The 24,891-nt window shown below is 41.3% G+C and overlaps 2 protein-coding genes across 2 annotated transcripts; one reads left to right on the plus strand and one right to left on the minus strand.

The window, feature by feature from the left end:
• Positions 1–273: 273 nt before the first annotated feature.
• Positions 274–14,575, plus strand: rimkla (ribosomal modification protein rimK-like family member A). The gene is made up of 5 exons (XM_062427578.1): positions 274–966; positions 9,613–9,843; positions 11,669–11,755; positions 13,082–13,285; positions 14,055–14,575. Exons 1-5 carry the CDS (start codon positions 804–806, stop codon positions 14,573–14,575), a joined length of 1,206 nt encoding a protein of 401 aa, XP_062283562.1. The 5' UTR covers positions 274–803.
• Positions 14,576–18,918: 4,343 nt separating this feature from the next.
• On the minus strand, positions 18,919–24,869 carry zmynd12 (zinc finger, MYND-type containing 12). Its single transcript, XM_062426646.1, has 8 exons — positions 24,730–24,869; positions 22,867–22,996; positions 22,243–22,414; positions 21,970–22,139; positions 21,602–21,724; positions 21,412–21,508; positions 20,540–20,685; positions 18,919–19,041 (listed from the first exon to the last, which is right to left on the minus strand). Exons 1-8 carry the CDS (start codon positions 24,867–24,869, stop codon positions 18,919–18,921), a joined length of 1,101 nt encoding a protein of 366 aa, XP_062282630.1.
• Between the last annotated feature and the right edge of the window lie 22 nt (positions 24,870–24,891).

Below are 24,891 nucleotides of genomic sequence, written 5' to 3' on the forward strand. Positions count from 1 at the left end.
TTTTTATTTTTGTGCCATTTCCTGTCCGAACAGTGGATGTTCACTAAGGGTGCATACTCCACTAGAAGCTACCAAGCACAGAGGAACCCTGCCTGCCTGCGGCCAGACTTTTTTGATTTCAGTGGGCAGGCTTAACTCCTCATACACCACGGCCCCGACTTTGCACGGGCACGCGGAGAAGTAGAGTTGTAAACGAAGCGCGCGCGGGTGAGCTACAGAAAAAAAAACAGCGTGCACTTTTCAGCACCAATCCCTCCTGAACAGCAGCCAAACGGAGCGTTTTAGGTTTGTTTAGGTTATTGTAACAAACCGACGACTTTGCGGTTTGCAACGCCGTACCGCTGCTGCGTTCACAGGAAGCTTTTTATTGATAGTTTCGAGGTGGCAAGTGGAAGAGATAACAGCGGTTCGGCTTGAGCTTTGTTTCGCTTTAATGAGATAAGTTTCTGCGGTTAAAAATACCAGTATTTTCGGCTGGCTTGTGTGGAATTGGCGCGGTCTGAGCTCATCTAAGTTAACTCCGTCCTGGGAGGACTAAATGGCTGCAAATGAAGGGAAGCAAAGGTGATAAAGAAGAGTATTCATCATAGCCGGTTCGGCCCAGACAGCGGTTTATCCGTGGTCCTGTTTTTAGCCACATCACAGCCTGCTCGCACCGTTACCCGCCGAGGTCTCCATTGTGTGAGCATCTCTGTGCTATTCCCCCACTGCTGCCCCCGACACCTGCCGTAGCTACAACGGTGTGTTTTCAGCTGGATTTTTTTTCTTTTTCTCTTCAACTTTTTTAAATCCTCGCAACCAAAATGTGCTCTCGGATCTGGTTCGTGACCGACCGGCGCATCAGCCAGGAGTATCCACAAGTTCAGATCCTTCGGGCACTGAAGGAGCGCTGTGCCGACGAAGATGTTGAATTCCGCTCTCTTCTCATGGATCAAATCGTGCTTACGATCAGCGAGGGACAATTAGGCAAGTATTACCCCGGTACACAAAAGCAGCAGCTGCCTGGTCGTAACATGTGCAAGTTAATGGTGCAGCGCAACTTGGTTTATTTAAGATCAGCGGTGCGCAATGCTAAGAGCTAACAGTTATTGTTTGGGGGCTGCATGTGCTGTGAAGCGAGGAGAGGGCCAGTGTAAGCACCACCGTGACCGCCTAACCCAGTTTCCAGCTAGACTGCCGCCACGCTGAAGGAAACAAGGATGCTTGGTTCAAATGCTGCTGAACACGCTGCAATCCCAGCTATGCAGCAGATGATACGATTAAGATTACATTATAGAAATCCATTAATCAGATTATTGGGGGTATTTCTTAGTCAAATCACACAGAGATTATGCAAATTAACCACACATTTCGTTCATTGAAGTTGTTAGGTTTCATCATGTTCTTTCACATGTGTCCTTGTAAGAAACCGAACAGGGGATTTTCATGTTGGAACATATCAGTTTTCCTTTCCAAATAGCCAAGAAGGTGTAAGACACATGTTACTATGTTTCACATTAGGGTTGCCAGTAGACTAATTGATGAGGATGCAGCCTAGTAAATGTACATAAAATGTAACCAGCCCCTCCAGTTATGAATTAAAATCGATTAAATACTCTAACTAGGAGCCAAAACAAGTATTCAGGTTAAACTTAAGTAAAATAAATAAATAAACAAAGCAAATTTGGCATCTGTGGAGCCACAACTAAGACCTGTCTTTTGTTGGTGCTTTATTAATAACTGACACCAATTAATAATGTTATCTGCTTAATCTATTTATATTTCAGGTGTTCTGTGTATATTACCTTGTCTATGCGATCTACATTGTGTCAGGATACACATATCTTCCATCAGTCTCTTAATAATTTTGGTACCGTTTTGTCCTACCATGTTGTTATGAAGTGAGAACATGTCACAGGATTGACTCAGGAGGACTTATTACCATCACTCTTAACAGCAGGAATTCTCAACAAACAGACTTGCATGGAATTTGTCAGGGCGGTGTGTGAAGTGGGGCTGTGTCACCAAATGAGAGGTGTGTAAAGTCTCAATTAACACATAAATGGTGTAGGCTGGCTTTGGCAGAGGCTGAATAGTTTGGAGAAGATGTGGGCTGAATATGGGTAATACTGCTCAGACTGCATACTGTTGCATGGGGTATACTGTACAGTTCAGTCGTGGCAAGGCTTTATACTCAACATGGACTTCTGAATGCGAACAATGGATTTCTAAATTTTAATGATGGCATTTAAGAAATTGCATGCATTTCAGAAGCCAGAGTAGGCTGCAGCCACGGGAATATATGTGAACATGAGCTAATATTAATTGAGACAGAATGCCTACCTTGTGAAAATTACATTCAAATGTAGTTTTTGCTACCATCCCCACATAATTCAATCTACAGAAGTCTAGTCTATGTATAGTACAGGATGCTTAACACATCTAGGCAATGCCCTGAATTGGAGAGAATATTGGCAACACAAACAGGTAGGCAGACGGCTGTCTAGACCTATAGCTAAGGAAAATACTCACAACTAGAGCAGGGCAGTTAGCTTGACCTAATCCATGCCAGCCCCAAATCTTCACACAGTAAAGGTCTTCTGAGCCTTGGCTCGCTGTCACAGATTAACAGCCAGTGGACAGATAGGCTGAGCTAGACACTTGCTACACAAGAAGCCATAGAGTACCTACTCTGTGGTTGGGGTCTTGATGTGCATGTTGGCCCTTTACACCTAGCGTTACATGCGCCTGTATTTAGTCTTCCTTTGCAAAATCCATACAGCAATTGGTAGCTTGACAGCATAGTTTTAAAGTAAAGTTGCGCTCCTCTCAGGCTATATGAAAGTTCATATGGATGAGCATAAACATACAGCACCAGAGGCAATCAACGATCCTCGACATGTTACGACAATTTAAGGCAACCCTCAGGAAATGCAGCTACATATGCAGTGACTCAGACAGTGACCACTTCCATAAGTGGTCAGAGTAACTTCCTACTGTCCGCTTTGTCTTGGGTGCAATACCATTTGAACTATATGTGTATGAATTTGATATTTGTGTCCGGTAATATTCATTTAACAAGCCATTTCAGAAAGTGAAAACCAACAAAGTTTAGAGGATGTAACAGGAAACATTTGTCCCAAAAAAGGATATATGGCATTTCAAAGAAAAAAAACATATGGGACTTTGATACTAGCACTGATCCTCACTTGTAGCTGTTGGCATTTTAACAACCATCACCACATAAAGTTCATACACACATGGTATTTGCTTTTGCACGAGTTGCAATGCAATCACACACCTAAAACTGATAACACATTTACAGCTTGCTGCTTCAAAGGTTTCACATTCTCGGGTCACATTTGTGTGCCCTCAAGTTAAGTTGAGGTTCAACTTTTACACTGAAGTCAATGAGTTCAATGTGTCCCCAGGAGGGCACATGAATTCGCACATGCCCACACACTATTATGTTTGGATGACCAATGATGGTCCCTCACATAAAGGAGCCAAACCCAGCATTCAGCAAAGCTAGAGGCATTTCACATCCCATGATTTGTGCTGGGGGACATTTAAAGAGAGGACTGGATATGAATTGATGATAAATGCAACACCCCTATGTCATTAAACGGGAGGCTGGAACATTAGCATCAACACGTAACACATGAGGTTGAGTAACTGTAGCTTAACATCAGTCCTTGTCTGAGAATTAATGAAGCACAGGCGCTGCATTTTATGAGCAATGATAGTATGTAATGATCAACAATATGGTATAGCTATTAAGTTGAAGTACATCTGCAAGCTGTTGCCTGTCAATCTTACAAACGCTATTTCGTACCATGACTATGGGGGATTATATTTGTTTTTTCTAAGAATTATGATTAAGGTACATAATAAACCTACAGTATGTAATTGTTTTTATTTTTAGTTGAAAATAAGCCCCAAAGCGTGTTGTAATGTAGAGAGGTGTAGTCTAAGGCTTCTAATCCAGGTTTATTGAACAGTTTGGCAGCACTACACAAATATTCCCTTCTCAAGTTTTTTTAGCGAGCCGCGACCTTCTCGCCAATCAGAGAAGGTCAAAGTCAGGGGTTGGAACTCACAGCCGTCTATCAATATTAGCCCCGTTTCCACTGCAGGAACTTCAGGAAGTTCCTGGTAAAATTTAGGAGGCGGGACCTTTACAGGAACATCCTCTCACTCTGTCCTCTCAGCTGTTGTGTTTCCACAGCAGAGTAGGACCCAGATAGGACCCAGATAGGACCCACCGGACTCTGACCGTGACATCACAGAGGCGACTCGCCGAAAACATAACAAAGAAAACGACAATGAGGAGGTAAACATGAAGGAGCTGAGGTGGTTGCCACGTTTCTGGTTTGTGTGTTGGTGTACATGACAGTCGACTTTTTTCCGGCGGTGTAGACGCTTTTTCTACTTCTGTTCGTCTTCTGCTGAGTTTTAAAAATGCGGCTTATTTTGGCGCTTTCTGTTGACGCCACGTCCCACTTTGAGTATACCCAATCAGCACCGAGTAAACCTCAAGCCCAACTCAGGAACTTTTCGGGGCCGAATGGAGTACCTACCCGAGGCAGAGACTCGGTTAGCCCCCGTAAAAGTTCCAGGGGAGATTGTCCTTCGGGGGAGGTTCCTGCTATGGAGACACGCACCAACGGCCCCGGCCCTGTAAAATTACCCTGAAGTTCATGCAGTGGAAACAAGCTGATGTTGCTGTGGCTTACAGAGTACTGTAGACTTAAGACTTAGCTAACGTGCAAGAACCTTTTACAATGTCAGGAGTAATATTGGTTGACATAGGAAATATTTTACATTTAGCATTTTTAGGAGCGCTACTAGCCAAATGCAAATTGTATCAGAGTTCTGTTGTCCCTTCCCAGAGTTCCTGGCAGGATATGACTGACAGTTTACTGGACCAATAGAAGAGCAACAGAGAGGATCCTCGCCCCTGAAACATTTGTTTAAAACATTTACCGTGATAATCAAACTCAGAAAAACTAAGCAGCACAAAAGAAGAATTAGAAACGCACACCAAAAGACAAGCTGTTAAGCTGTCATAGATGCAATCAACATCTCTTTGCATTTCACATTATAGGTCTTTGTCATATTTTTGAATGATAGAAATTTTGGGTTGCAGTTTATGCTGAATGGTTTTGTGATCAGACTTTCTTTTGTGTTTCAATTAACGAACATAATTACCTTGATAGAGTGGGTTACTCTTGAGTCTCATGCTAGTGCTAGCTTTCTATGCTGAACTTGTATATTGTAGCTTTAAAAAGGACATTTTACTGTTTAACCAACATGTCAGCACTCTCTGGTGGACAAGCTATATCGACCATTTTATTGGTATTGGCAAAGAGACTTGCAATACTTGCTTTCCCCCTTGATAGATAAGAAGCCGCCACAAAAATATATAGCAGCATAACAGCAGCATTTATTATTTCATATTGGCTCTTAAGTACACATTCAACACAAGGTCACACAACTTAATGTCACACTCTGAATGATATTAAACAATATATGAACTTGTGTCAACCAGACAGGTAGCTTATATTTTACTGACAACGTTATCAACTGACACATCCAGAAAGATGATTGGTTGTTTATATTTTTTTAATGAAAACATTATTTAGCGCCATATTAAATCTGTTGTGAATGTTAAGCTTTTCCCTTTATTGTATATGACCAAATAACAAATCACTTGTTGAATTTCAGTGACAAAAGAGGCAACTGTGTGCTCTCTAGTTTCTTGATTAACCCCTATTATCAGTCACTCTGAAAGGTAAATAGGTATCATTTACATATTTTTAGATACCAAGAAAACATCAGTTTAAACAACAGTGGTGTAGTTTTTTCTATATGGTTGGTGGGCCTAAAATATTTCCTACCCAGAATTATGTCAAAAATATAGAAATGGCCATTGAGGAATGCTTGGAGTATATCTAGCAGTAGTCTTTCACTATACTGAATATATAGACTCTCATTTCTTACAACAAAACTGGTAACAAATAACTGTGTGTGTTACTAGTTAATAGTGTTAATAGGTCTTATTGTTTGTAATGTATTTTTCTGTACACACCGCAAATGTATACATACATGTATATATGTATAAGTATGTATGTATATATGTATGTGTGTGTGTATATATATATATATTATTTTGTGATTTGCATGAATCACTAGTGTATTGTGCATGGCAAATCGAACACTGTCCAAACAAACTGATGTTTACTGCATTAAACTGCATGTTGCCTAAAAATAAGCATCATAAACATGTTGGCTACTTTTCAGAACATTATCAATTTAGGTAATAAAATTTGATGTCATCATATTAAAGCATCATCATATGGCCATGCATTCATCTAAAAAAAGATAGTACATAGTAATACTGAAATTCTTCCCAGCCCTTAACCAGACACATAAAAGATGGCCGCATCAATTACAGTTAGTGTGGGTTGGCTTTGACCTGTTTAATCTGAAAATTCCTCTGGCTTTTTAATGTTTTGAACTGAACTGAACTGTTTATATGCTTTTCAGGAATATCTTTGGCATTTTTCATCATTGCATTGTCATGATTGGTCTTGTCTGCCTCAGTCAGTGCACATACTGTAAATATCTGAGCAGACAGCAGACAGGGTGGGAAATAAACAGTAGCAGTCAACTAAGTGTGGTTATAATTATCCACTCATAAAATTTGCCACTCTAACAGCCACATTGACCGGGGGCTAATGTGTCTGACTTTGATATACGTGTATTTGACTTGCACTGGACCCTGTAGAGACAATGCTTCCTTGAACTAAATGTGTGAATTCATGTGTGGTTGACTGACAAATAAACCTGAACTTGATGTGTTTTACAATGGCTTATAGGATAGCATGAGCTTGAATAATCACTGGAGTGTCCTAAAATTACTGAGCATGAAATCCTAATCAGGACAGTTCATAGTGAGGAGACTGCTTACTTATTATACTGATTCCAAGAGATGTGCAGGTTTTCATGGCCTGTGTGTCAATGAACAAATGATTTTTAGGCCTGTAGGCCTTTTACTGTAGGCCTCACAGTAGGCCTACAGTAAATGTTTTTATCCATTGTGTTACTGATGACAGATATGCAAATTGACCATTGAAGACATTGATGGCCCAAAGTGGACCAGAGGAAACAACAGGGAACCCTGCTACTCCATCCAGCTAATTTAGACATGATACCCAGAATTTAAGGGCTAGCAGGACCCACCAGCCAGGCAGAACCCACCAGCCAAACGTGCGTTGCCTGCTTTGTGACATTGCAACGGTATGCATAGAATGCCTGTTATGCTTGTTAGCTTTGTCAGATTGAAAATGGGACCCACATATACAGTCCATTGAACCATGAAAACATTACAGTCTGTCACAGAGGTTAGAAAAAAAAAACCATCAGCTGTAACTATATACAGGTCACACCACACTAAATTTAGTCGTTGCGACACAAAAACCTATGTTGCCTTTGTTATACACCAAAATGGCCAGCAGGGTTTCTGAATGTAATTACAGTGATCACATGACGGACAGTGCAGAGCACACAAACAGTTGCACGAATGAATAGGACTGATTCATCTGGCTGCCTCACTGGTCTCAGTTTGGTTCCCCTGGAGATAGAGACAAGGACAGCTAACAGTGAATACTGTCTGTCAAAAACCATGAGACCAGCTCCCCCGACACTTCCCACTGTAACACCACTCACAGTGCTCTTAGTGGCTGCACAATCAGAGCTGTGTGTCAAAGTGTTAAATAGGGCTGGGGAGACAGTGAATCTGCCTGTTTTTGTATTGAGATTGGGAAGAGGAGGAGAAAAAGGAGTGGCTTCATACTCCTCCTTTTTTTCATGCACCTATTTTTTCCTCCTCCTCGTCCTTCTCATGGCTTCCTCCATGTTAAGGCTACAAGACATCCCTGACCTTTTCTGCCTGCTGCCTTTGTCTCTTTCCTCAGTCTTGCTGTATGTACACAGAATTACCCTAAACAGTGGTAATCCCACCCATAGTGTGTGTCTAATGTACACTGTGCAGACTCGATGCCGTCGGCACACCAATAGCTGTCTTTTGGTGTTTTTATACAGCAAGTATCAAGCTTCCCTTCCGTGACCTCTGATGATCTCAGCCAGTGGCGCTGTCACTATTGTGAGCCAGTAAGAGGGCTGAAATTCAGGTCACGGTCGAGATGAAGTGCTGTTCCAGTGACAAATCTCTCCTCCCCTCTCTCCTCTACATATCGTGTGTGCATTTTTGACATCATCCAATCTGTTTCTCCTGATGAGCTGTTGGGTCAAATCGCCTGCTTAAAAATCTCCCGGTCTGTCACCGTTTCCTCTTCTCATCCAGGGTGACAAAGTAGCACCAGTCACTAGTAAAATGCTGCCAAATCTTTGGCCAAGGCTGGCGAATTTGCCATCTGTGTCTGGCAGCTATCAAGCCAATATTTTGTCGTTTCAAAATTTTATTCTGTGATGCAAATGTTGGCTAGCAAATGTGTCAGTTCTTAGCCTTTTGGAATAAAAAGTTAGCTTATACTGTGTCATACCAGCTGTATTGCTCCATCTCTGTGAAGTGTCCCCTGTTCTCCATGGTTTATACATGCTGTGGTGAATTGAAATGGCTGGTCAGTGACCTATTCAGATGTGGTCAGTTAGCCTATTGTCTTTACATAGCCTACATTTGCATAATACAATTGGTGTCAGGCTGAGACATTGAAAACCAATGTCAATTTGATTTTCAATAAAAACAAAACCACACCAGATTAAATTTGATTTGACAGTTTCATTTAGGGGAAGGCTGATTAGATTGTGTTAAAACGAAAAGACTTCAGACCTTAACCAAACACATCTTTTGTTACATACAGTGCAGACTTGTTGTTTCTCCCTGAAGTGTTCATGTGTGATTAGTTTCAAGATGCACCCTTGGGGTTTCTCTCCCTACCCTACTGCCCTACATTGCCAGTGCCAGCATGTATACAAGGATATCTCTTTCTCATTCAAAGAGGAAGAGAGTTTTGGCCCACACACAGAGGAGCTGGCAGCACAACAGAGTAGTATATGGATATGGACAGCATGTAAATAATCGTATCAGCAGCCAGGGCAGGCTCCAAACTCTTGGCTTAACACACCCAGCCTTGGTGCTGGCTGTCCCTTTCTGCTCCTGTAGAAATGCCAGCTCGCAGTCAGAGCTGTGTGGTGATGACTGGAACAGTGTCCTTAAACAGTCTCCATCAGCGAAGTCAACTTTTCCACCAGCAGTTGATGGACTCAAAAACTCTCCAGCCCCTTTCACAGTGTTTCCAGCTACTGTAAATATGACATTTAGCATGTAAGGAGAGCTACATTGTAAATAATGACTTGTTACTTTAACCTGGCATGCCAGATGTTGGCTGATGGCTCTGCTTTACAAACTGACTGTTTAATGGCTTAGAATTGGACTGGAAATTGTTATCTGTATGAGTTTCAGGCACAACGGTTTAATTTTTACTTGTATAAATATAGACTAGACTGTATGCCACAAAATACAGGATTTTTGTCTAATCTGTCCTTTCCCGCCCTCTATTCTCCAATCACCCCTCCTTTCACTCTCCCAACCACCATCTCACCATGCAGGTCTGCGAGTGGAGCAGGAATTGGTGACATCCTATCCACAGGTGGTGGTGGTGCGCGTGCCCACGCCCTGGGTGCAGTCAGATAGTGACATCACTGTGCTGCGCCACTTGGAGAAGATGGGCTGCCGGCTGATCAACCGGCCTCAGGCCATACTCAACTGTGTCAACAAGTTCTGGACCTTTCAAGAGCTGGCGGGCCATGGGGTGCCTCTTCCTAACACTTTCTCCTACGGTAAATCAATACTTGACATTTATCTTCTTCACAGTATTGATGTGTTGTGGTAGCACTCTGTTGATGTAACTAAGACGTCTGAAGTAGTGTGCTTCTCCATGACTGTAATCAGTAAGTCAGCTGAATGTCTGATACGACAGTACAACAGCCTTGAGTTAGATGAAGTTTGCTTGTTGACTGCATATACTACACGTACTGCAAAGAGTTCCCACTGCATTGTCCCTTATGTGGGGCTCTTGGGGCTCTGTTCAGACTACACAACACAGACTGTAAGCAGACTACATAAAAGAAGTGTTTCACACAAATGTGCAAACAAACCAACACAGACATCCTGGCTCTAATAGAGGTGACCATCACAACACCCAATGAGAAAGCTCTTTTAAGTCCCACAGACCCTGTCAGCTTCAAAAAGTGAATGAATCAGTTTCTTTGTGAATTGTTTCCATCACATTTACTGTTTACTAACAACTAAATGGAAAACTTGCTGCTACAGTCAGTGTTTCAGTATTTTATTAAGAATTAAGTTAAACAGAGTCAACACAAACTGTACAAGACTGTAGGGAAACAAAATAGATGTAAATGTTAAATTTGTGTTAGCACATCATCTACAAATGAATAGTAGTTGAAATGTGTGTGTTTTTGTTAAATTTCAATCACATTAGTTACACCACAGGTTTTAGTCCATATGTGCCTGTATAACAGATTAGTCAGCTAGCACTATTACTGCAGTTACTGCAATTAGCGCAACAGAGAGAAAATCCTGTTTACATACACAGTTAAATCCTCACAGCTATAATAAACCATATATTCATCAACAATTTCTTTAAAGGTGTTATCCTATTCTGTTGATAAAGGAAGGATATGTGGGGATATGGCTCTTAACACAAGCCATACTGCTATTTTTATTTGTTGTAGCTGGTTGATTTTATAAGACAAACAAAGGCTGACAACCAACAACACATATTTCTTTCTATTTTCCAAAAAGTCCACAGCGCTGTGATGTTTGTGTGAGCAGAAAGAGAAGGATACAGACAGACAGAGAGAGAGAAAGAAAGAGGAGGGGGGTGTTTGGCCTACATTCCGTTCGTCTCTCTGCACAGTAGGCCAGGCGATGCATGCAGAGCGGCTGGAGAGCTTATGTAACACCCCCCAACCCGCCAATGCCCCACCCTGTGCCACCTCATGACTTTTCAAAATAAAAGACGCCATTGCCTCCTGCTCTCCACCTCAGCAGCACTGTTAGACCCACGTTTGGAGTCCGCTCTGTCTCTCGCTCTTCCTTTGTCCCCCACCCCCCACCCCCATCTCACTTAAAACCATAGGTGAATCACTGCGTCTGGAAAAAGCCATGTGACAGGGTAGTTCAACATCTGCTCCCTTGACTGAATGCCTGACAGGTAGAAAAGATGAGATGGATTATTAATATTAACACCTCCATTTTTCAGTATCTTCTACGCATTTTTTCAGTCGCCTCTTGAGCCAAAGCAGAGAAAGCTGCAGCACATCCGTTGCTGCAAGCCGCCGCTATGAATCAATGTCAGATATGGTCAGCTGCTTCACATTAGTGCACCCTTCAGTGACTGCTCAGTTCCAATCTCATGAATCTAGCAGGGAAATAAGTATAAGCACAGGACAACACTCCTACACCCTCACTGTTTTGGGTGATTTCTGTTGCTATGGGAACCCCCCCCCCAACTCTGCTAAGTCAGCTGCAATGTGTGAACCATGCTATCAAAAAAAGGTCAATTTTTGTAAACATTTTACACCTCTGTGTGGGTACATGTGTGTGTGTGTGTGTTTGTGTGTGTGTGTGGGCATTTCCCAGGAGGGCATGACAACTTCCGTAAGATGATTGACGAAGCAGAGCCGCTGGGCTACCCAGTGGTAGTGAAGAATGCACGTGGCCACAGGGGTAAGCCAATCAGTCTATTTCTTATTGTCACCTGCTCTGGTCACTACACCACACCTCAAAAATGTGCACACTGCAGGCCCCTAATGGCAGCTCAGTCCACCCTTATATGAAATTCATTGACAGAGTGTTAAATGATTAGGACTGTGGTGCTGCAACCAACACAAAACAGAAGCTTATCATTCTTGCATTATGGCTGCTAGGATTTTGTGCTTATCTTACAAATTGATGCTAGTTTCCTCATTCTGCCTGAATTCACAGGGGGAAAGTTTGAGCCTTCCTTGTCATGAATGTTTTGGATTCGTAGTGATTACTCTCAGTGTCTGCTGACCCATTAGCCCTTTTCTATTCATAGTTATCGACACTTGAATGGCTCCGCTATTGTGTGAAGGAATAACAATGGGCCCTGTCTAACCCAGGCTGCCATCATAGCACATTATTAGGGAAAGCAGCCATTGGTCAACCACTAATTCGGCCCTTTTTATGGAGGTCAGCGTCTTGAGGGTTGCTTCCTTCCCTCTGTGGTTGACCATTGACACTGGCTCAAGTCCAGCTTGTCTTCTTTCCATGAGTAAACATAAAAGCCTGTTTCAAAAGCTTAAGAGTCTTTGGTATGAATTGGTCTACTAGATAGAGATCTTGCACCCCTGAGCATTAAGATTTTTTAAAAGTTGTAGATAAAAAAAATAGAAATGTGCTCCAAATGTGTCATATTGTTATTGTTAAACATTTTTAGGTGTACATTCAAAATAGTGTTTCAGTTCCATCAATACAAACTGTTGGTGGTCATGTGTCTCACTGAGCCATGCCACATTAATTCCCTGCTTGTCTTGTTTTTGTCTTGTGAAGTGTTACGTAATGCCTGCCACTTTCCATCTTCACATCCGTTGTAGTTGGACAAATGGATTGTCTTGTCATCTTGTTTGGATTATCACTTGCACACAATGTGCACGTACAGATACAGCAATCACATGATTTTCCCTGGTGATGGAACAGGGGTCAAAGGGCTTGATAATAAGGAGACTGAACCAAGCAGTGCTAATTAAAACAGGCATTTTCTAGCCTCTGTGAGAAGCAATTCTTTGGCCCCTAAGAGAAGTGCCTTATCCATTATATGAGGAACGGGAACTGACATGACACTTGGTCAGCAGAAGCAGCTACTTGTTAGCAAAACTTTGAGGAAGTTATCTAACCTTAGTTATTGTGTTGCAAACATTAGAGCCTGCATGCATCTTATGTTCATGTTAATGTCAACATGTTTAGTTATCCTAACAGTTTCAAAATCAGCTAATTAAAAAACAACAACGTATCTCTCCTTTCCTCTCGCAGGCAAGGCTGTATTCTTGGCACGGGACCAACATCACCTGACAGACCTGTGTCACTTGATCCGCCATGACACCCCATACCTGTTTCAGGAGTATATCAAGGAGTCTCATGGCCGTGACGTGCGGGTGGTCCTGGTGGGCGGCCGTGTCATCGGCTCCATGCTACGCTGCTCTACCGATGGGCGCATGCAGAGCAACTGCTCCCTGGGTAAGCACACACTCAAGATTTAAAGATTAGCACACTATAGACCACTATGAGACAATTTTGTAATGAGTCTACTCTTAATATACTGATTATATACTTACTGTTGTTGGAGAGCTAAAACTGGCTATTAATTACATAATAAAGTAAAATGATTTAGAGATGGGGCAATTTCCAGTGTCAATGTTTTTTAAACACTTAAAAGTAATAGATGGGCCTAACCCTTTGATTGTCCTACGTATGAGGACATTAATTAACAGTCAAAGCATCTCTCCAAATTTATGATCAAGTGTAACGCTCCATCTGCTGCATAAATCAGTATTTAGAAACAGAGCCAAATAAACAAGCTTGTCCTCACTCTGCCCTAGAGATGTTAAGTGACACAGCCTTCCAGCTGATGAGACTGATTTTCAATGTCAGAGCATGAGCAGTTTTGGTTTAGTTGAGGCTGTAATGCACTGTGACATATTCAGGACATCAGTCGTCAGATTAATCTGCATTTATGTAACGGACCATGTTGACACTTGCGCTGACTCTAGGTGGATGTGATGTGGTATTTGATACTATATTCAATATTTAAAATGATGTCTCAAATAATCAACATATATATTTTATGATTGCTCGTGACTCATTGTAGATTTAAATACTGCTAATTTTGACTAATTTGGATGAAAATCAAGCTGTCCTTTTGCTCAGTTTCAGTTAATGTGAATTGAATGAGACACAGACTGTGGTGTATATTGACTTGATGTCTCTCTGTTTGCTGGATTGTTAGGTGGTATAGGTATGATGTGCCCACTGAGTGAGCAGGGGAAGCAGCTGGCCACAGAGGTGTCCAACATCCTCGGCATGGATGTGTGCGGCATTGACCTCCTGCAGCTCAACAATGGCTCGTTTGTAGTCTGTGAGGCAAATGCCAACGTGGGCTTCATTGCCTTCGACCAGGCCTGTGGCATGGATGTGGCAGGCATTGTTGCCGACTACGCCCTATCGATGCTCCCCAGTCGCCTCACACGCAAGATGTCCCTGCTGTCTGTTGTTTCGAGCACCAGCGAGACCAGCAGTGAGCCTGAAGTTTGCCCTGTGCCCACCGGCGGCAGCTCCCTGCCCGAGGCTGTCTGTAACATGAGCGTGGGCTCCACCTCCAGCGAGAGCGACCCAGAGCTGGCCGAGCCCTCCCAGTCTTCACCCCGCCAGGCCTCGGCACCCGCCCTTCCTGATCTCCCCAACCTCCCTGATCCAGCCTACAACTTCAACACCATTCTTGCCAATGAGATCAAGTTATTGACTGAGTGAGATTCAAGCAACTTCACGCACACACAAACACCACAAATACATATTACAAACATGCATACACACACCTGTGCGCATGGCAACATGCATTCCTTTTGAAAACACATATCAATCCAAAAGCTATTAAAACATTTGGAGGTTGAATGCAAAACAAGAGCAGAGAAAAACAGACCACACACACAGACACAATCACAAACACCAAACACCAAAACATGAGCCTTCGCATACTAACTCCCTCCAAAAATCAAAGATCTGAGGCTGCTCCCCTGACTCTCCTCTCTTTGCACCTCTACTGACATACTGCAAACCCCACTATCCAAACTAAGCTTTCACTGCAGCATGGTGGCGAAAGTGGGATATTTAATTTGTAAGATAATCACCAAATTGGCTTCTCCTATTATCTATTTTGCAAAATAGTGAGGATGAAAGTTGACTGTGGTTTTTGGGGTGGATGTTGGATTCCCACAAAGGAATCCTGCCAAGTTTTTGTCCTCATAATATGCTAACAGTTAAAGGAGAGTCTATGTTGTCATAAAAAGGGTTTCCTTCTGAGACTGTAGTCAGGTTAGATGGGTTGGAGGCAAAATGGAGTGTTTTTTTGTTTTTTTTTCAAATGGTTAGCTCCTTGGGTGAGGAACACAACCCCAGGCTAGGCACATTATACTGTCAGTTCCAATGTAGCAAATGTAGTGCTCGTGTCAAGGACACAGAACAGGATGGGGACCATCCTACAGCAACTGGAGATGAAGGAATTTTAACGTCATATTTACTGCTATTCATGATTCATGATATGTGAAATAAGAGATGAATTAACTATTCACTACATAAAGTTAATGACTACATGTAAGTAAATCCAACCTAAACAGAATGTATACATATTGTATTTTACTAGGTTTACATGAACAACTCTCTATTAAAATTCATAAAATCCCAGTTTTGCATCACAGATCTCTGATTTTAAAACTGTGGCTGCTACATCAACAGTGAATAAGAGCATGACATGATATTAGAGTGATTTGGCTTTCATGTGTAAACAAGAATATTATTGACTTAGATTACATACCCATAGCACCAGAAAATCTTCTCGGGTGCTAACAGTGACCATAAATCAATTCTTGTTCACCATAAACAAAGCAGGCTAATGTAAACAAAAGCAAAACTGACCTAAATAGTGCGAGGTAGAAGAAATAATAAATAGTCATTCTGTTTAAGAGTCACAACCTGGAATATGAAAATGAGTGCCATTACTCGATTTTTAATTTTACATTCCTTGATAGCTTCTTTGATTAGCCTTACCAGCGGCAGCACTCTGCTGCTTTTTAAAATTCATTTAATGTCTTGCACTTTATGATAAACAAATGCATTTTTCTTTTCCTTGCTCAGATGACACATTTAGGACACATACGATAGAGTGTGAAAGCTGTGTCTACACCTGCAAGCAAAATATACCTCAAAACAGTGATCTCTCACTGCCATAGGGTGACACAGATATTTAAACATACATCACATATCAGCCAGGATCCTTGTGGTTTTAAAATGGCCCCTGATATACCAGGTTTTTCCTTCCCTTTATGTTTAGGAGCTAAAAAGGTAGTTGTGTATTATTTTTTTTAATTTTCTTTTTAGCTTTTTTGTAAATATTTAGGTAGTGAATTAGCTAAGGTGCATACTCGTATCCAGCTGATGAAACTGGAACGGCTGAAATAACTGCCAACATTGACATTTTTATAAGCTATTGTGGATACATTTGTTGTAAGCAACTGCAATTTAGAAAAAGTTGAAACTGAAATTGGGTGCTAACAACTCTCAGTTAGATGCAGTTTCTTGGTCATATGATTTGTAGGTATTACTTTTTCACCTTGTTTTTTGATAAGCAACTGAATATCTTAACCCACAAAATATGTTGGCATGATGTACAAATACAAAACGGAAACTATATTTTTGCAGTCTTCTTGAATAGAATGTTACTTTTTCTTTCCTTAGGAAAAAAAAATGAAAAAAAAAATCCAGGGATTTCAGTGGCCAAGAGTTTACGGTTTTTGTTCTCTTGATTAACCTCCAGTACACCCTCTAAAATAACTATCAACACAGAGGTGGGGTACACTGGGGTAACTGCCATTCATTAAGATTCATTTACAGCTCTGATCAAAAGCACAAATGTATCAATCCTAAATTGTTCCACTCCGTGTTTTGGGCTTGTAACCCTTTCTGTTGACACAAAAATATTATGTTGAATATTTTGTTTTTGTCAAGTTGAACACACCTCAGGGAAGCAGCCTGGATCTCATTCCCGACCCCCAAAGGCACGACATATCCATCCAAGATACAGACATGTCAAAAACATGACACACACCTACAGGCAGATGAAAAGATACACAAACAACAATGAAAAAAAGGTTGTAAACTACAGTATAAGAGGATGTGGTATATACCATGGTTAACATGCACTTTTTTTCCTTGCTTGTTTTATATTGTTCCTTGTTTTCTTCCTAATTTATGGTATTTTTAAAGAAAAAAGTGGTTTGTGTGCACTAATATTGTCTCAATAAAGTAAAACCGCTGTGAAGCTTGATTTTATTTTCCTTTTTTGTGGGCCGAATTTTACTAACTGTCTGTAATCTAACAGGGGCTTGCATGAGGGTGCCAAAACTACACCCACCAAACAAGAGGAAAGGCAGCTTGTATTTTTAAGAAGTCCGCTGTCGAATGATCACAGTGGCTCCACTGAGAGAATAACACCAATTACACTACTGTGATGTTGTCCGGTATCTATAAAATGAAAGTATCTGACAAACAAACAAACTGTGAAATCCCCTGATGTCCACTCCTCTGACATGTAAAGGCCGGTGGGCGCAATCATCAACAAGTCACATCCCAATATAAACGCTTGTATGGGTGAACTATCTCCAGTTGTTGTCGTCCCCTATTTTTTGAAGTCTGTGTCTTTGTATTGAAGCCTGTGTCATTCCACATTGTATACATAAATGTAAAGCAAAGATCACATATCCTTTCAGGCATTAAAAAGCCAGCATCCATATGCAGAAAGAGCACATCTAGCCATTCAAGGTTCATTTAACTGTGCCCTAACAATCTTCAAAATGCCTTTTCATTGTCAGGTTCCCTTTTTAGGAGCAGTGAAAAAGATGAGGATCATAGTCAAGCAAAAGTCTCAGCTCAGATGGGATTTCATCTGCTTGGTCTTTATAGATCAGTGGTCATAAAACAGTGGATATGAAGCATGGAAGCCGGGATACCAGCTACTTGTGACTCAATGAATGAAGAAAAAAACATGTGTATCATGAAAAAGTGTGTTGGCCTGTGTGGTGCTTGGCCATCCAGAAACCAATGTGTAGGGACCTCTGGACTGGTCACTGTGTACAACACAAAAGAGCACAAGGTTACTATTTAAATCCAAACTGCTGCTAATGTATATTTGGCTCAAAAATGAAAAAGGGAATACAAGGAAATCAGAGCATTTCCATGTTTTGCTGCATCTCAACACATAAAAATGAATCTAAATGCCAAAAAACAAACACTTTGTTGTATAATTCAGTACTAATTCTACTAGTAGTGAGATGATTTTAAAAGTGATTCTTTGTTTTGATATTAAGAATAAATGTTTCAGAATTGTATATAATTTGTAGGATTTCACAATTGTCGGATTCATTTGATAACAGAGTGAAGCTGAGGTTTGCTTAAAGGTTTACAATATACTTTGATTTGGGGGAGGAAAATGCAATGTGTATGCTACAGTGAATGCAGCTCTCTATTGATATATAAACAATAGAAATCTTGAATGATATCTGCATATGAAGAATTAAGGTGGTCACAGGTTCTGGACTGCTACACTGGTACGTGTTGTGTAACATTGCATAAATAAAGGTTTTAGCAAATGCCCTCACCATTATTCTGTTATTCATTCTGACAGTGTTACAAAATGGATTCCAAAATCATGTAATTCACAAATGTGCAAAATGATGTAAATACCCTCTTTTTTTTTTTAGATTAAAATAAAGATGAGTCATTCAAAATGAATGTCTAGTCCCATTACTGCTTAAATTTCATTTCATTCCAACTCTTAAAAACTTTTCAGTCCTCTCTTCTAGTAGTCCTTGCATGTTAAAACCACAGCTGAATATTTTTTTTCATTTTCCACTTACAGTACAAATTCACAACATCTGGATAAAGCATGAGACATCATTAGCTCTGGACTCATCAATGTTTTTATTTCTTATCATTTCAATGGTGCCTCATATTTACATGCATGAATCAGTGTGCGGTTAAAGAGATCCTGTCCTACTGGAACAGATTACCGAGCAGAGGGATGGGCAGGGCAGGTACGGTGACTAGTCACAACGGGGATGTGGCTCTGTCTGCACCAGCTGCAGCAGGCTCTGGATGGACTCTGTCAGGTCATGGTTTGGTATCAGCTGGCTGGCCTGTAGAGCCGTGCTGCCAAATCCCAGTGCCTGGCACACAAACACAAACGGAAACAAACACAGCAGCTGCAGCTGTTAGACTCTCCGGGGAGAGTAAAGCTGACTTATATAATATCACTGCACACTGGAATGCTACCCGGCCATCTTAACTTAACCATTTTACCCTTCTGACAACCTGATCTGCTCAACTTTTACACTTTTCTTTATCGTTTATAAGTGAGACAAAATAATAAAAAGGATGTGAAAATATTGTTTGACGCTGCTAACAAAACCATGCATGCTTAGATGGAAGCAGATGTGGAGTTAATTGAGGTTTGATATGCTGTTCATGGCATGACTTTAGTTTCTTAGGATTTGTAAACTGGAAACATGCATTGTCACTCACTGTTACTCATGTGTTTTGTGTTATATCCACCCACAGCCCTCTCAAGCACCATAAATACAAGGCTGATGTAATGTTTTACAAACCAACACCAAGTATCACAGATAGAAAGTGAAAAGATTTGACCACAATTCCCTCACAATCACATGGCATCCTTCTGTTAACAGCTGTGTCCTTACAGTTACAGTATGTACTTTTCAAAGTACAGTTAAACCACTGAAACCCACAAATGGAACCATAATATGGACAAAAACAGGAGCAGAAGTCATACTAAAAACCAAAATTACCATCACACACTCAGACATAAACGGAGGAAAAGTGGTCATTATAACTCGCCTAGTTATATGTTTTTACTTAGTAGTTCGGTACATATAAGGAGAAGGAGACGATTCAGATACCCTAGATTTCACAGTGGAGAGCAAAAATGCTAGTTAACTTTAGCATCATCTTGGAATGCCGAGCCCTATTACCCCCACACCTAGGCTAAGCTTCCACTTAAAACAGGAGGTCACTTTGTTAACTATTTTGGCTCCTCTTGGCACTGGAGCCTAAACAGCTGAACATGTTGATCTTAGAGAAAAGTTGTTTTTTTTTCATCCTGTAGTTTTAGAGCTCTGGTGTAGCAATTAGTAAAAGTATCCAGACCAACAACCCAACAACCCCCCCTTTAAAACATGACAATAGGTAATAAAATACATTAAGAGATTGTACTGTTATAGTTGTGTAACTGTCTGATTTACTGTGACAGTGAGATTACTTGTGCTTAGCCATATCATCTCATCCAGACCTACTGAACTTAAAGACAAGGTTTTAAGTCTGTGGCAGTCACCTGTCTGGTGCAGCGCTTCCTATGTAAACAGTGGTATGGATGAATTCACTAAACCCTGACTGCCCTGTTCTCTCACACGCACAACACACTAGAGATCTGCTCATTCAGTCCAGCGTCTTTACAAAGAGACTAGAGACCAAGGTAGAAATCAGTGTTAAGACAGTCGCATCAACTCCAGCTAAATCCCTCCTCATCCTTACAGCTTTACCAATTAAAGATAATCCCTTATGGAAACGGCACACCAAAGGAAGCGCACAAGAGGTAAATGGGGAACTGGGTTAATGTGTCAAACTCTGTAACTTTGTCAGGTGACTCACTTTGAGGTCATCTCGTCCCAGGAACCACAGCATGGCCAGGCAGTGGGCTACCAGTGCAATCTGCGCTGAGTCTTTTCTGGAGTTATTCTGCTCAAACTCCAAAATGGTTCCTAACATCCCGTCCACTTCAACTAGATGAGCTTTGTCTGATTTAGAGACAAATGGATAAAGATGCATAAGTACTTCAGCATATTACCATTACACACTTGCACAGTGAAAACCCTACAGTATGCATTTTATTCGCACAGCTCTCAAACAGACTGCATGAATGAGGTATGTAAAGGTTGATGTAAAATGTATCTTCTGTATAGTTTGTGTGAGCATCTTTACCTCCCACCCCCACTTTTTCCCAATGACACATCCCAGATAACCTGGGAAATTGCATTGCAGCTAACAGGCTTATCATATGTAGGGCAGCAGCTGCCATACAGTGTAGTGGTGCGGATGCTGCACAGCCAAAGATGTGTCAGCAGTGGTCTCCAGTCACTAAGCATACTAGCGTAAATCTGGGGTTTAGCTTTCGGATTGCACAGCAAGACAGCTCAGCTAAATATAGCACTGTTGACCTTATTTTTTCAGTGATACGCCAATGGATCTGTCTGCTGTATAGCAGGTGCAGTACATGATTGGTTGGTGATATCATTTTCTGATTAATCACTGTGTTTGAATAGTACGGTAGAATTGGATAGATCAACTAAACCTAAATTTATGGTTCTTATTTTTATTGTTAAACTTTGAAACAAAACCTGTATTACCATGTCTTTTACACTCTGGCATAATATAACTTCATTCTACAGCTTCTGCAATGGATGCAGCTCTCAAAGGCGCAAAGAGCACATTTATATGCATGTAGTCGATGTGACAATACGCACCAAAGGAGGGCTCCAACAACAAGTTGGGATTTTTTTGGACATTCTTGATGTGGGTTTTGAGGACTTTGGCCAGATGGGAGTGCCAAGTTTGTGCCACCTACAATATGAACACGGGATAATAAACCATAAAACATGAACAAAAATAGATTTGGTCATATTGAGAAATAGCATCAGAGCTGTTTTATGTTACCTCAGAGTACAAGGAACGAGCGACCGGCATCTTCCCTTGTTTGGCAAACACTTCAGCCATGAGAAAGTAACCACGACAGGTGACTGTGCTATCTAGACCATACTCCTCACTGGCAAAGTATATCTGGAAATCAGTTTAATTACAAGGTCTATTTAGATATGATGGTTGAGTATTACATTTCCTGACACATGAAAATTGTACATCAGAATACAGTGTTTATGGCACACATCTTCAAATACATTTACAAGCAGCAAGACAACACAGAAACAGAGTTTTGGCATTTTGCGTCTTAATAAAGTTATAAAAGTTTTGAAATTTGAACATATACTGAAGTAATTTCTGGTGAATTTACTAGTTATGACACGCACATCATTTGCAAAATTAAGCAGAGCTTCTTCCAGGTTTCCTGTCGCTGTGTGGAGGCGGCCCAGGCTCCTGTGCAGCTTGTGGTGGACTGCATGACCACATTCTGGGCTCTTCAACACTGCCCACTCGGCCTGGGAAAGGAGCTCTGCCACCAGAGCTAGATTTCCTATACCTGGAAACACAAACACATGTATACACACAAACACACAGTAATTAATTAAACAAACGAAAAAGAAAGGTCAAGCAGGATATATAATTTTATGCTCCCTCCTCACCCATATTAGCATCAGCCAGCAGCAAGTAGGCTGGGACCAGTTGAACAGTACTGGGGCCGTGCACGTCAATGGAACATCGCAGGCAGAACTGGGCAGCAGGCATAGCCTCCTGGTGCTTCCCCTCAGAGAGCTTGCTCTCAGCCACCAACCTGCAAATTTCAATCAGCTCCGCCTGAATAAGAAGCCAAACCCAAAGTAATAGTATGTTAATTTGTCAGATATAGACTTTGGCTGCAGGAATATTTCATAATAGGGCAATGAAATCAACCACTCCTATTTACAGACGTCAACCACAGGGCATATTCAATATAAGCCTCTACACATATTCCATTATATAAGATAAAACTTGCTCCTTGACTAGACCGGAAACCAACATTCCAATGTGTTCCTTGCTTGAAAAGTGAAAGAAAGGAAAGGAACAACACTAATAACACTAAAGAATTGGGACCTTTAGACACATTTCTGAGAAGAAAATTCAGAAATGGCCCAGAGATAAAGTTCAGGATTTTCTTGACATTTTACTTGACAATGAGAAATGCAAACTAGACTCAAACAAGATACACTGTATATGTGACCTTTTCTACCATACATGATCCCAATGCATCACTTCATGTACATCCTCACCTTTTTAAGCTGTATTTCAATGCGACCAGCCCGCTGGAGACTAAAGAGTGTTGGGGTACGAATGGGAAGAAGCAACTGACAGATCCTCTGGTGGATTCCTATCCAGTCAGCCTGCTGGTGCTCTGCATCACTGAGGAATTTAAAAAAAAGACCAAATGAAAGAAGGGACTGCAACTTTAAATCATATTGTATCACAAAACTGACAAAATCTCAGTTTCCTTCTCTCCATTCAGCTACCTTAGATTCACAGAGTCCTCGTGGCTTTGTGTAACACCTGCATTTTTTCTGCGTATGGAATCTCTCCCCTTGGCATAAAGTGAGTGATATTGGCTCAGATATTGAACAAGAACCTGATTTCCCTGATATGGTCTGAACAGCTGAGCTGCAACTTATAAGTACCTCGGTAAGTATGTTTTCAAGTGTGAAAAGACTGACTTCAGGTTGCCAGTCAGATACGATCATGTGTCCCATCGACCTAACTATGAAATGTTTTGGTACAGCAGTGGGTTTGAATTCTGCTAATGTTTCCAAAGCAGTGTCTAGCTCATCTAGAAAATATCATCTGAGTGCACAGAGGGCATACTAAATTGTATGCCATTACATAACTGGTCTGTAATTTTGTTCATCTGGCTCTCCTCTTCTGCACACTGGTGTGGAAACTGTCCTGGTTTTCCTTAAGGGTTTTTTTTTCTACTGAGGAGCACATGTGTTCACTCAGTTCAGTTTGTTTGTATTTCTGGATCTGAGACAGGAGAAGCGAGCAGACAGCGATCTGGCCACGTCACATCAACAGTAGCACTGACATAACTTGTGTGTGTGTGTGTGTGTGTGTGTGTGTATCACACACAGACAAGCGTGCAGACACACATAAACCAAAGGGTCTTCTTAGGACACAGCACCACTGCACATCCTTGTCTCTACTTCTGTGCATACATACTCAGTCTGCCTAACAAGGGGTCACCATAAACATTAGACTGTACGAGTCAGCCAGCAGCTTGGTAATATGTTATGACTCATTAGGAATCCAATAAACCATTTTACCCCTAACAATGTAATAGCTTTACACTCTTTATTTTCAGCCATAAAAAATGATGTTGCTCTGACAAAGAACAAAAGCTTACTCAACTCTTACCCCAGGAAGAGTAGTTGTTACCAAGGCAACGAGTTATGTGGATCCCAATACAGTCTTAACTGATAACATTGCTTTTGGTACAGTTCAAATGAAACAGTGAAACCCCCTTTAGGTGCGGTTTAAGGGTGTGTAAGCTGACATTTTACTTACTACTTACTTTAACTGAAATGTGTGATAGTTAAGGCAAAGAGTGAAGGAAGCACAATAAGTGGCTGTAAGCTCTCTTTCAAAGGCTAGCTTTGGTGCCTCATCCCTTGAGACTAGATAAATCCCTACAGGATGTCACCACATGCTCTTCTTCACTCCCCCCACTGTGCAAACGAGCACCATCTTATGTTCTGCAATATGCCTCTGCTGTGATGTCCACACGCCAAAGCCTATATTGGCTCACATTAAAAGGTTGTTTTTGACTGACTCATACTGTCGGAAAAGGGCAGCCTTTTCCCTAACAGTCACATGCACACATGAAAAAAACCCGTTGAGGTAATTTCATATCCAGCTGCTCCTCTCCCTCCTGACAACACATTCACATGAGCGCTCTTCATGCTGGGTTGTTTTGTTTTTTTGCTTTCAAGAAACATGGTAAACGCTGCCACCTAGCGTCCAAACCGTATAAATGGGTTGATTATATTTAACACCAGACTATTTTGTAAAAATGGTAGGTTATGCTCTTTTAAATAAACAGCCATATAGCGACCGGGAGGTTTCAGGGTAAACCAGTCTTGACGTACCAGTAAAAGGTGACCCGACACCAGTTGCACTGCAGATGCGCTCTTCTTTGACAAAGTTCACACAACTTTTCCGTTCCCTTGGGCAACGCAAGAGGAATAATCTTGGATGTTGTCCTCACATCCTGAGGTTCAGCTTCCATTATCGCAAGCAGTCGTTTCTGT

Source organism: Scomber scombrus, chromosome 10, assembly GCF_963691925.1.
Source record: "Scomber scombrus chromosome 10, fScoSco1.1, whole genome shotgun sequence".
NCBI lineage: Eukaryota > Metazoa > Chordata > Actinopteri > Scombriformes > Scombridae > Scomber > Scomber scombrus.